Source organism: Ambystoma mexicanum, chromosome 3p (genome assembly GCF_040938575.1).
Source record: "Ambystoma mexicanum isolate Mex_15411 chromosome 3p, UKY_AmexF1_1, whole genome shotgun sequence".
NCBI lineage: Eukaryota > Metazoa > Chordata > Amphibia > Caudata > Ambystomatidae > Ambystoma > Ambystoma mexicanum.
Genome location: NC_090925.1, coordinates 778,087,732 through 778,101,338, shown reverse-complemented (window position 1 = coordinate 778,101,338; position 13,607 = coordinate 778,087,732). Strand labels below are relative to the sequence as shown.

General features: G+C 49.6%; 1 protein-coding gene across 5 annotated transcripts in view; it reads right to left on the bottom strand.

Moving 5' to 3' along the window:
* TEP1 (telomerase associated protein 1) overlaps positions 1 to 13,607 on the bottom strand; it is a 2,409,067-nt gene that overhangs the window by 1,390,036 nt on the left and 1,005,424 nt on the right. For all 5 annotated transcript variants that reach the window (XM_069651741.1, XM_069651744.1, XM_069651746.1 and 2 more), the window contains one exon: positions 422 to 499. In XM_069651741.1, the coding sequence (XP_069507842.1) occupies positions 422 to 499 (78 nt within the window). The remainder of the gene's footprint in view (positions 1 to 421; positions 500 to 13,607) is intronic.

Sequence of the window (13,607 nt, the reverse complement as noted above, 5' to 3'; positions counted from 1 at the left end):
GCACAACCTAAAGCATGTGTAGGTATTGTTTATTGCTGTCTTCTAAGTTAAGAGCCCCTGTCATAAACGGGCCCACTTTTATAAACTTCAGAACAGATGTCATTCCTCTGCATAAAAGATTATCTTTCCACACAGGCCACTACCTTACTTGCTTTGGTACCCCCTTGAGAAAGGTTGTTGACTTGTTTGTGCAAAAAGGAATGTTGTCTTGTCAATTTCCTTCCAGAGGGTGAACACACTCCGGAAGATCTCTTAACTTTTACCCGGACTCTCCCTTGAGCCCCTAACCCCTCATCCTTTCTGCCACTTGATTGTATCATAGTGGTGCCCAAATAATTCAAGGATTGTAGGCATAGCTACTGCTCATTGGTGCTTGAGTCTATCATGCTCTTAAGGATGCTCTTTGGGATCTGACACTTACCTGAGGACCTGCTCACTGAAACCATACAGGAAGATATCTCTCCATTGCCCTGGTTGCCCCAATTCTTCACCATCATTCCTAGAAGGCAATGAAACAAATAAGTTATTTATCATGAACACTTTCTCCACGTGGAAAATTGTCAGCTTATGTGCCAGTTCATAAAAACTCTGCATCAAATAACCACCTGACAAAAAAAGCAACATTTAGACATCAGAAAACTTTAGACAATCAAAGTTTCCCAACTGTGGGTCTGGACATAATAAATGGATAGGGGCTGCAGGATAATATATTTAAGCTACTCACTGCGGTACCTCCAGTACTTCGCTAAATGCTCTTCTTCCTTTCTATATTTATGTCATATAGCGGTATGGGAAATAAGGACAGACATGTGGCTTTTGGTAAACTCGAAGACTTTATTTGGACATCCCTCAGCTTCTTCAGCTGACTGGGGTGTTCACCTCACACCAAACTGGCTATGCCGGTAGATTGTGTCTGGGAGCCGGCAATTGACGACACAACCCCTAACTGGATACAACACCGATTGTCTCGGGGAGCAGGGGGGTTGTTGACTTCACACGCCCTCGCTGGATACAATCACGGACCGTCTTTCTGAGTGAGGACAGGTTGTGGCTGTGTGCCGGGGTATTGAAACCTGCTCTCCTCTCCATGGCCAGCGTAGCTCTGGGGTTACTAGAGCCTGCACTCTGGCTCTACCTCCTCCTCTTGTCTTGGAGGGCCACCTGTGTCAGTTGGCGGTTCTCCTCATAGTGGCTTTCCATCCCTGGCTCCGGCGTGAAAGTGCTCTCTCATTTAGCTGGGGAACAGCAGTTAAGTTGCGCCGCAACGATTACAACTAGGTCCCTCAACGCATGCCAACACCAAACTGTCTCTGCCTACGGGTGGTTCCATTACTTTCCTCCTTGTGCCGGGGATATTTTCTTCCCAGCGTTTTCGCCTGTCCTTAGTACACCCACACAAACTCTTCTTCCTCTCTCGGTTCCTGCAGAGAGCAGACAAAAGGACCAGTTACTTCCCACCCCTTAACACCCATCAATCATTCCCCCCTTCTCGGTCCTGTCGGCTCTCTCACCCGGGCCTTGATCTCTCTGCCGCATCTTTTGTCCTGATTGCTCTGTTCTGGTTCTATTTCCTCACGGACCCCCCTTTCCAAGCCCTTACGTTCAGGAAAGGCATGAGAGCGTGACAAGAAGTCTGCTTGGGCCATCAGTCGCTCTGGACGGTGGACCGTCGGAAAAGAAAACAGATGTAGAGACAAAAACCATCGCAAGATCCTCGGATTCATATCCTTGTTCCGGGTCAACCAGACCAGAGGAGCATGATCCGTCACCAAAGTGGACTGACATCCCAAAAGGTAATACTGTAGGGATTCGACCAAGCACTCCTTTTCAATGGTAGCATAACCCAATTCATGTGGCAGTAGTTTTCTACTGATGAGCACAACATCAGAGGTGTTTCAGGTGGTCCTCCGAACTAGGACTATACACAATGATGTCATCTAAGTATGCCCCTGCATACCGGTCAGCAATGTGTTCATGAGTCATTGGAATGTTGCCAGATCCCCATGGAGGCCAACGGCGAGTACTGTAAACTGGTACAGCCCTGAAGGGGCCGCAAAGGCAGTCTTCTCCTTATCCCCTGGGTGCAAGGGGATTTGCCAATACCCTTTGGAGAGATCTATGGTGGTAATGTACTTTGCCCTTCTCAGTGTATACAGGAGGTCCTCAATTCTTGGCATAGGATAGGCATCGAATTTTGAGACCTGATTGAGTTTGTGCAGAACCTAAGCTACCATCGGGTTTGGGCACTAATACAATGGGGGAGCTCCACTGGCAGTGGGACAGCTCTATCACCCCCACCCGTAGCACTGACTAAATCTCCTGGTTGACGGCCTGTATCCAGGCTTCTGGGATTCTGTAGGGGCGCAACCTGACCGCGGTTCCCAGGGCGTCACAATACTGTGGTAGACTTTGGTGATGTGCCCGGGTAGCAAAGAAAACACTGGGGCGAATTTGTCAATAAGTTGATCTAACTCCCTTCTTTCACTTGGCTGTAAATCTGGATTCATCTTCAAGGCCTCTTTCCGACGTGGTCTCCACTTTGTCTTATCTCCTCAAGGCAGGCTTTATCGGTGGCAATGGAAGTGGGTGGCTCTATCCACTTTTTTAGGAGGTTAACGTGGTAGGTTTATACTGGTACCCTCGAATCATCATGGCGTACTATGTGGCAGGACCTATGAGTTGGTCTATCGTGTAAGGTCCTCTTCAGGCCGCAAGCATCTTGTTCTCTGATGTGGGTAGGAGCACCAACACTTTATCTCCGACCTGTTGACTATGGGCTTGTTGGAGGTATGTCTGAGCAATGGCCTGTAGTTTCTCCATCCTCTCTTTGATCTGTGCTGCATATTCGGTCAGGTTGATCTCTTGATGTGGTTGTTCTTCCTATCCCTCCTTCAATATGTCCAAAAGGCTCCTCACCGGCCTTCCGAACAACAGCTTGAAAGGGGCTGTTAGGTAAGAATTGATGTAGTCATACTGTATGAGACTACACAACACTTATCTACTTGGTATTAGGTGTTAGAGAGAATTATCATAAATGTGCTAATTCCTCTCTACCTTAGAGACCCACAGCTCTTTTGCTGATCTTTGGGACTTTATACATTCAAATCAATGTGTTTTCTGTGTTCGTTTCTTTTTGGTTGTGGAGCCTAAACAACTCCATAGGCATCATCTATTCACTTGTGTCACACAGCACCCTCAGCGCAGTGGCACAGGGAAGCCTTTCAGCTTTCCCAAGGTTTAACTACCTTCTCTGGGATAAACTAATGTTTCCCAGATTAAGGGAAATTGACTTTACTAGTCTTTTAAACTCTTAGACCCATCACACCCTATCTTAAACAATAAAGTGCTGGAGGGGTTACTTAGTATCCCCTGTGTCTAGATACTCATGTAGCAGTCAAATGCTACCCTTTCCTCTCAGAATGGCTGGTGGCAGTGGTTTTACAACAAACTACCATGATTTTTCCCGACTGCAAACTATTCGTAGCTCCGGTAACGTTAAATCGTGGGAGCCATGTTTTTCAAGATGGCGTCTGAGCCCCCTCTGTAAAAACAGGTCCCGGTCTTCTTTTTTCGCCATTTCTATGTGGAAAGATCCTTCTAGAGTTTATCTCTGCGCACCAAACCAGGTTTGGTCTCTTTGTTCATTCGCCTTTGGCGGGTTTCAGGCGCCTGAGAGTCTGGGGTGGCCAGGAAGTAAGGGAGGTGCCCGAAACTCCCTGTGCTTAGTCTCCTAGGAGACCCAAATGCACTCTGAGGTGATTGACTGGCTGACTGTCCAGCAAGGACAGCCACCCTGCTCGGTGAGTGACAGCTAGGCTGGAATGAATGGGAGAGAACTGAATAAAAGGCAAGTCTTTTCCAGAGTCGACCACTGGAACGAAAGAACCGAAGACGAGCTTGAAGAGGACAGCTGCTGCAACTTCTGGCCCGTCTATTTGCCCTGGTGAAGTCCTGCTGCAGGTCCGAATCGCCAAGTTCACCTTGACAGACAAGCCCTGCAAGGACGACTTCTCCCTTTGAGTCGGTGGGGCCAATAAACTCATCAGTAAGCCACCTGGACACCCATCTCGGAGCTGGTTGCATTTTCCTCAAGAGTGCTGCAGGAAACTGTATAACCAGGGAGAGGGACACCAGCTTTTGTGCATTACTTACAGCCACCAAATGGAAGTTTGCCAGTTGCTAGCTTTTTGACCAGTCCCAGTGCAGGAGTCCCCGATGTCCTCCCTCTTGTCCCCACGACTAAGGCCCAGGAACAGCAAGATCTGCAGGAACTGCCAGGAACAGAAGTCACCAGCTGCATCTTTTTCTTAATTGAAAGGAACTGTGAAACGAGACAGAGTACTTACCTCTCGCGGTGAAAGTGCTTGAAACCTTTGCAACTCGCAGGCCTAATCAGCTTGTGACCCAACATATGATTCTTCTTTTTACAAACTACTTCTGAGAACTTGTGCAGAGACTTTACCATTTACTTACCAGAACCGCTTTATCCTATCCAAGACTTTAGCCCATTGATTTTGGCCTAGCCTTTTGAATTGAATTTACTCTTCTAGTGAACTCCAAGTATTTGCACTGCCTAAGAATCATTGTAACCTTTCATGTTCTAATAATCTTTGCCTTTTACTCCTCTTGAAAAGTATTCTGAACAGTATTGAAGTATACTTGTGTTATATGATTGCCTCCTTCTTATGAATGTTTTATAACTGACAGATAAATAAATGAATAAGTATTTATCAACAAAACCTTGAGTGTAAGAGTTTATTTAAACACCTGTGATTGTAGACCTCTGTGTAACATCATTACTGCTCACATTCTCCTCTTGAGATAAGCCTGGCTGCTCAGCTCCGCGACCAAAACTGTGTAGTACAGACTTATACCAAAGGTTGGTTTGCTTACACCTGTAGGTAACCCACCTTTTGGTATAGGCCTGTACTACACATGTTGGTAGTGTGACTGAGCAGCCAGGCTTATTTCAAAAGGCGTAAATGTGAGCTGTAGAGCTGTAGCAATGAAATTCGCAAATACAATTAGCCAAGTAACACTTACACTCAGGGGTTTTGTTATAAATATTTATTTATTTATTTATTTAAACACCAATTTTTAAATAAGCGTTCATTAAAAAGGGCAAGATATGTAACAATCAAATATACTTTCAAATACTTTTTCAGAATCAGCACAATTTAGTAGATACTCTTTAGAGAATCTTTTTACACACTTCCTACACCCGGAGGTGACTTCATTCACAAGGACAGTAATGGCATTTCTATATCACTAAGTATACTTTGCAGATTGGGAGGTTGCAGAAACAAACGTTTAAAGGAAGGAAAAAGGTTAAAACAGGTTCTCAGTATAGGTGAGGAAAATTAATCTTCCAATGAGATCTAGACAAGCCAGCAATAACAGTCTAAAACAAGTTACCACCATCAAAGTCAATGGACTAGAAGAGTCTGGAGGGAGCCAGCACAGCCAAAGTCAATTGGAGCACAGTCTATGGAGCTAAGGCACTTCTTATACAGTAAAAGTCTTGCACAAAGTTAGAGAGTTTTCTAGAAATCACTTGTAGGGTTACAAGCTGCTACACTTGTGAGAAGCAGAGTTGGAATCAACTCCTACAAAAGTAGCCAATGCAAGTCTCAACTGGGAGGAGCAGAGCTAAAGACACTGAGGTAAGTACGCCAAGTCTAAACAGTACCTCTGGTTTGAAGAAGAGTGGTCCAGCTGGATTCTGTCCTGTTGCAGCAATGCAGGTCCTGAGTTCCTGAGCCTCAGACGTGGGGACAAGAGGGAGGACGTCTGGAGGACTCCTGCAGCAGCAATTTGGAGGTCGCTAGCATGTACAGGCTCTTTTCCGATCAGCGGCACTTTGAGGTTTCAGTGTGCTGTAAACGGTACCACCGCAGATCTCGGATACCTGTTGAGCTTCCATCACTCCTTGAGTCCTACACTCTGGTGAGGGGACTCGAGTTCTGGTCATCCTGCTTCTGGAGGGTCCTTAGGAGACTCCTGGAGCTTCTGGCCGGATTGCAGACGTTGCACTCGACTACGGATTTCTGGGCCCCTGGCACTCGGTTCTTGCAGCAGCAAAGAAGTACAGCCAATCAGGGAAGATGGTCCAGTGGAGTTCGTCTCGGGGTTAGTTGGTCCCACTAACCCTAGTGAAGAAGTCATCCCTTCCAGAGCTTCTCTTGTCGATCAGAAAAAGGAGTTTCAGCACAGCAGCAGGGCTTCACCGGGCAATTCAAAGGTCCAGGAGGATGCAGCAAGCTTCGTTCACGGTTTCTTCGTCGGGTGGTCGACTGACTCCAGTCCCAAAACCCTCACCTTTTAAGCATGTTTCTCCCATTCATGCACAGCCTAGGCTGTCACTCAAACAGCAGCCTGTGGTAGAAACGCACAATGGTAGGAAAATAAAACCACTGCCACCAGCCATTTAAAGTAGTGAGGGTAACATAAAAAATGTTACATGAGTGGAGACTGCCAGGGGGAGCAGAGATGTGCTGTAGCACACGCATCATTCTCCCCCTCTGTGCCGTTATAAAAGGGCCTGAGCCCCCCCCTTTGAGCCCGCAGAGGTGCTGGACACATCACCACCACCCACGGCAGACTCCTGGAGTGGCAGTCGAGTGCAGCACTGGTGCTTTCAGACCCCATAGGGCCAGAGATACAGTCCTTGACAGCGAAGGCGGGCTCCCGGGGCCGCAGCCCGCTCCGCGGCACTGGGGACAGACAGCGGAAGCACTGACCGAAGCCGGTAGCCTACCAGAAAGCTTAGTGGATTGGAGTACGACCCCGAGGCTCCTGGGCCCCACCGCATTATACAGAGGTAGAGAATTCTGCTCGGTTCGGCGAGGTGGGAGAGCGATCCTTCGGACCACTGGCGCGCGCACCCTGTTTCCCTCTCCCAACTGGCACGGAGACCGGAGCGGCCATGTGCCTGGTGAGAGCCGGGTCCGTTCCAGTAGAAAAGTGCTCCGAATATGCCCGCTCATTGCCATCCTAGTGAATCGCCCCGTGCGGGCTGGAAGTAATGGAGATCGCGTGAGGAGGAGCAGGAGGTAAGAACCCCCAGCTTGGAGCCTGGTGCTGGGAGCAACTGTGTGCCTGCCCCTCCCCCTGCGACTGCCAGCCGTACGGTTTGGGTGTGGGCACTTCGACTCATGGGGCGCCCGGGGGAGAGGAATCATCCCGGCCCCTCTGTGGCTGATATAGCGCCCACCGTATCACGAGCCTGAGGGGGTGAAGAGGCTGGACGTCTAATGCCATATACCTGAAACCGCTCCCACCTGACTGACCTGAAGCTTCTGGCTCCCCAGAGGGCATGAGGGGAGGGAGGGAGAACCCGAGACACGACCTCCGAGCAGCCAGTGCCTCTAACGAATCTTGTGGCTCACATTCAGTCCTGTGCACTAGAAGAAGCGGGCCCCTGGGACCCAGGGGCAGTATCTTCCCTCCCCCCACCAGGGAGAACCTGGGCCGGAGCCCGAAGACAAACCCGCCAACTCCACGCATTGTGTAGAGCTGGCACCCTGCAGTCCATTTCCTCCCCCCATGTAGGTCGGGGGTGTGAGAAAACTGGAGGAGGAGCACCTCTCCCGCTCATACATGTGCCAAGTGGGGTACCCCTGGACCGCATGCATCCCTTAATAGCTTCCCCAGACCCACGGGTGGAGCCCTGGACAAAGCTCAGTTGCTACTCCAGCTCCGGACTGCATCAGGTGCCTCCCCCTCTACCCAAGTGGACCAACCTATTCCCCTGAACATAGCTGGCCACCAGGTGCTGACTTCCAAGAAGGGCGATACAGCGCTGGGGTGGTTGTTACTTCCCATGGCACGCTGGTGGTCCAGAGCCCAGACTCAGCCCCCTTTACAGTATCTTCAGTCTTACCCTCCCTTGGGCCACACTTCGAACTGGGAACTGTCCCTTCTCCCTGGAGAGGGCTGCACACTTGGGACCTATGGATGAACTGGGCTGAATCCCTACAAATATTTTGACACGGTCACGAGGCCTCCCCGTCTCCTGCCACCCTGCCCTCAACCTCGTAAGCCACAGAGGGGGATGCCCAGTCACTGAGTAAGGGCATGGCCGCCTTGCTGGAGGAAATCAAGGGATTCCGGGCAGACATAAGCAAACGCCTGGATGGCCTAGATAAGAAAGTGGACACGATGGACGACCGCATCCAAGCGCTAGAAACGAATCAATCCTCCCTCGACCTCCTGGACACCCAGTTTGATAAGAGTCTAGCGGAGTTGGAAAGAAGAGAAATTCTCTGTGAAGATGGATGACCTAGAAAATAGGGAACACCGATACAGGGAGGAGCGGTTCCTTGGTTTTCCAGAACGAGAAGGATAATCACAGAGCGATATCACACGCTCGTTCTTGGCGGTGTCCGAAAACTCTTTGACGAAAGGAACACTAATGAACCCACAATCGACAGGGCCCACAGAACAGGAACAAGCGCCAGGGGGCCGAGATCAGTACTTGTGAGGTTCCACTACCTTCCGGAAAAGCACAAAATATTGGAGCTCGCCAGAAAGAAGGGTCCGATAGACTGGGAAAAACGCCCAGGTAAAGATCTACTAAGACCTTTCCACCTTCACTTTGGCAAGACGTAGGCTGTGTGGCCCTCTCACCAAGCCAAATGAGTACGGTACAGAGGGGTTACCCGTTTTCCCTAACCTTCGAGTGCGAGGGATACAACTACTCCTTGATCACGGAAGGAGACATCCAAAGAGTGACCCAGGAACTCTTGGGAGACAACATTATCGCCAATATCAGGGGATCCCAAGCTAAGAATCTTCTGCCCTCAGAGAAATCTGGAGGCTTCACAGAAAGACGCCGGGTCTGCGGCAACAGGAAATTCAGGAAGATGACCCAGGCATCCCCGGCTGCTCCTAACGGTTAGGAGCTTGGCTAGCGAAGAATCTTGAAATTCCTCACACTGAAGCCCCCGTATTAAAAGTGAACTGGTTTGGTTTGCCGGGGGGATGGGCCAGTTGGGGTTGGCTGTTTGATGTGGGGGGAATGGAGGTGACGGATTGTAGCTTTGTTCTCATTTTTTACTTAAGCAACTGGTGGGCGGGAAGGTGCTCAGATGAAATATTGATCTTCTTACAAGCCCGGAGGGGGTAACACCTGGTGGCCTGGTCTAGCGGCTCTTCTTATGTTGCAAGTAGCTCAGGGGGGGGCAGGGAGGGGAGTTGGGATAACGTTCTTGTTTATACTGTTTTTCTCATTTTGCAGTCGACCAAGCCGTATCCCACCGCATTTGGGCCACATTTTTTCTGTGATGAGTCCGGGCCTACGATGCCCCGATGGGGACAAATAGAATATATCCCCCCCTGGTAAAGAGGGGGTCCAGGAAATCGATGCGTCCCCCAGATGGATGACACTTTACAACCTCTAGCGCTGGGTTCTCTTAATGTACGTGGACTGAATTCACCCATAAAAGGCTGCTGCTAGCAAGGGAATCCAATAGGCTAAAACTGCATTTTCTCTTACTGCAAGAGACCCACTGTGTGAGGGGGGATCCTTCCTTGAAGGCGTGTTCCATACAGGAAGTCTTCCATGCCTTGACTAAGAAAAAAGGGGTTGCTCTCGTGGTGTCTCCTGCGGCACACTTCACGCCGAGTGCACAACGCAAGGACCCGGAGGGCAGTTATTTCATGGTTAAGGGAGAAATAAAGGGAACAAGGTGATCGCAATCTACTGATGCTGGATGCTTAATCGTAGCTGGAGATTTTTATATGGTTCTTCACCCCGAGAGGGATAGACAGATGAGGGCGCAGGCACAACGGCAGATGGCCACTCACTTACAAAGGGTTAATGAGGATTTAGGTCTCGCTGATACTCATGCGGCGCGACAGGGCCTTAATCCACTATTCACATACTTTTCTAAACCCTATGCTACATTCTCAAGAATAGAATAGACGACATCTTAGTCGACTCAACCCTGCTAGAGTGAATAGCTGAGTTCTCGGTGGAAGTTATCCCGTGGTCAGACCACGACCTGGTCAAGGTCCAGTTAGGAGTGCCACTGAAACCCCAAAATGCTTCTAGATGGACGTGCAACGTTCTGCTGCTCCGAGACAAAGAACTTGCCCAATCCCTCCTCTCATCCATACAGGAGTACTTTGCACTTAACGATAACAGGGAAGTGGGCTTGGCAGGGGTTTGGGTGGCTTTCAAGGCTACAATAAGGAGATTCCTCATTGGTATGGGATCAAGAAAAAAAAGGGAGAGGGGGGAAGAGGAAAAACTCCTTAGAGAGAAACAAATCGCAGCAATCCAACCGGGAGGGAATATTGAAATCCCAAATCTTTCTGGATAAGTGGGCAGAACTCCAGCAACTTAAAGCAAAACTAGAGGCGCTCCTGGTAGCTCAGACGGAAAGGAATCTGGCGTTCCTAAAACAGAGGTATATGGAGAAGGGGGAAAAGGCAGACAAGATTTTGACCTGGAGATTGAGGGAACTTCGAAAAAGTCAGAGTGGATGCATTGCGCTCCCCAGATGGCACCAAAATCCTAGAAGATTCCCTGATAGCGGAGGAATTCCGCCAGTACTACGACAGGCTATATAAGTCGGAATATAAAGGGGATGGGGAGGATGCAGACCGCTTTTTAGATTCCCTCCCTATTCCATGCCCATTACCGGAGAAAGCAGACCCCCTTGATTTGCCAATCTCCACCCAGGAGGTTATAGACACCATTAGTGCAATGAAAGGGGGCACCACTCCTGGGGACGACGGCTTCATAGTACCCTTTTATAAATCCTTCAGGTCTACCCTTGCCCCATTCATGGCCAAGATATTTAATGCAGTTTTGGACACGGGAACCCTGCCTCTCTCCATACTATCAGCCCTTATTGTAGTTATCCCCAAAGAGGGGAAAGACCCGGCGCAATGCCAATCCTATAGGCCCTTCTCCCTCTTAAACACAGACGTAAAAATGTTGGTGAAACTCTTGGCAAATAGGCTGGCTCAACATCTCCCCTCTCTGGTCCACGGAGACCAGGTAGGGTTTATCCCGGGTAGACAGGGGGCAAACAACATTAGAAAGACCTTGGATCAAATGCATGAATCCTCTAACAGGGACCTAGAAGCATATCTCCTATCCTTAGACTCGGAGAAAGCTTTCGACCAAGTGGAAGGCCCCTACTTGAGCAAAGTTCTGCAAAGGATGGGCCTGGGTGATACATTTTGGGGGTGGATCGTTTCTCTATATAATGGCCTTTTTGCAAGAGTGGCGGTGAACGCCACTACCTCCTCCCCCCTATACCTCTCCAGGGGGACTAGACAGGACTGTCCCATCTCCCCCCTCCTCTATGCCCTGGCGATGGAGCCCTTAGCCATTTGCATCAGGTTGGACCAGGGGATCACGGGAATCCATTGTGGGGATCATCACTTCAAACTTTCACTTTTTACTGATGACATCCTCTGCTACATGACCAACTTACACGACTCGTTCCCTGCCCTCCTGCATTGCATACGATCCTTCGGCGCATTCTCAGGGCTGAAAATTAACCTCTCCAAGTCGTGTTTAATGCCCATGGGTGAATTAGATGGCAGAATTGCAGGAATGGAAACAGTGGGGGGGGCATGAGAATCGAGCGAAAATCTTCCTCATACCTCGGGATTCAACTTCCTAGGGATTTGGGAACTCTGTTTGACTTAAATTACAAAAATAAAAGCAGACTGGCTGCGCTGGGGTCCGCTGACCCTCTCGTGTATTGGCCGCATGGTGTCGGTTAAAATGAATGGTCTCCTCTATCTCTTCACGTCCCTCCCTACCTCCGTACCAGATGCTTTCTTTTCAGCCCTGCACGTTCTAGTTCAACGTTTCATATGGCAATGGAAAAGACAGAGGGTTAAGCATGCAACCTTGACTTTCCCTAGATCCTTCGGGGGTTTTGGCCTGCCACTCTTTAGATTATACCACACAGCGGCCCAGCTCCGTGTTATGATGGAACAAATGAGGGACGATATGGGAACCTATTGGGCTTACATAGAGGACATCCACACACACCCCAGGAAAGTACCCAACCTCCTGTGGTCACCTCTTGGGGAAATCCCCCAACCACATAAGGTCTCACCCCACACTGTCAGTCCTCTGGGAGCTATGGAAACGCAACAAAGCTAATGTTCCCCTAACCTCTTGGCCATCCCCCATGACATCCCTGTGGGGTCCTCCCATAGACCTAGGGAACAAGGGTCTACGCAAAACACAACAGTGGTCTGACATGGGCTTGGAGAGGGTCAGCAACCTGTTGGGGCAAAAAGGCTTCATTGAATATGAAACACTGGCTGCAGCAATGGGCGCCAACCCGATGTCGGTTTTTGAATACCTACGTGTAAAAGGTATCCTAACTAACCCCAAATGGCTTAAGGACCTCCCCCGCCCCCTTGCATCCTTTGGAAGGGAGCACTGCCAAAACTCTACAGGGCATTGATCACTGCAGGGCTGGAAGGTACGCAACCCTTCAGGAGCTTCTGGAAGGGAAAACTGGAGGTGGACCTGGAGAAAATGTCCTGGAAAGCGGTTTACAGGGTACTGTTGTCAGGATCCCTATACACATCAGCTATGGAGCATAATTACAAGATCTTGTATGCTTGGCACCTACCCCTGGTTCGGCTGTCTAGAATGTTTGTGGGTGTCTTCCCTAGGGAATGTGGCCACAGGGGAACGTGGTATCATATGTGGTGGGATTGTCCGTCTTTCCAAACCTATTGGGCCGAACTCTTGAGCTGGATCAAAGACATAGGGGGGGTCTCCCCAGATCTGCACCCTATGGAACTGCTTCTGCGTATCCCCTCCCCAGACTCTGAATCAACTACCTTCCCGAAGGTAATGGAGGCTATGTTAAGGGCTGGAAGGATAGCTTTGGCCCAAAAAAGGAAACAATCGGCGACCCCTACTAAGAGTGAATGGCTCACAAAGCTGTGGGGCATTTTTACCTAGGAAAACCTTCAGCGATTGTTCATGACACAATGGAATCGTTCTTGCTTAACTGGAGCGTGGTTTTGTTGGATTAAGGTTGTGCAGCCCTCAGACTGTAGCAGTGAACCCTCTGCAAGGTCTGGGCTTGGGCCCGGACCTTGGCTCTAACCATGATTCCCCTTGAGCCTCATGTGCCGATTACAGAACCCAAGGTGCCAGTCGTCTTTTAAAGGCTTGGACTCGGTATTATTGTCCTGTATGCCCCCAATGGTTGGTGGGGCTTGGTAGTTATAGTGCGGGGGGAGGGAAGAAGTGGGGGGGGGCACAAAAAAAAGGGGCGCATGGAATGTCAATCTGGTGGTTTATAAATTATGCCCTACTATGTTTCTGTTTATGAAAAATGTTTAATAAAGACAAAGTGGAAAAAAAAGGTTACATGAGGGGGTGTGGGTTGGAGCCGTGGCTTCCTAGGAGCTCCCGGCCCAGAGCCTGCTACCAACAGCATTTACTCCGGCAAAACACACTGATTCAACTCACCTGCAGGAACACAATGCTGCACACATTTCGGTGAAGTTGGGGCTTGACCTGCACCCCCAATCAAGCCGATCGGAAGAGGTGATGCCGCCCAGGAGAATCCACGAAGGGCACAAGATGGCGGTCAAACCCCGGATTACCG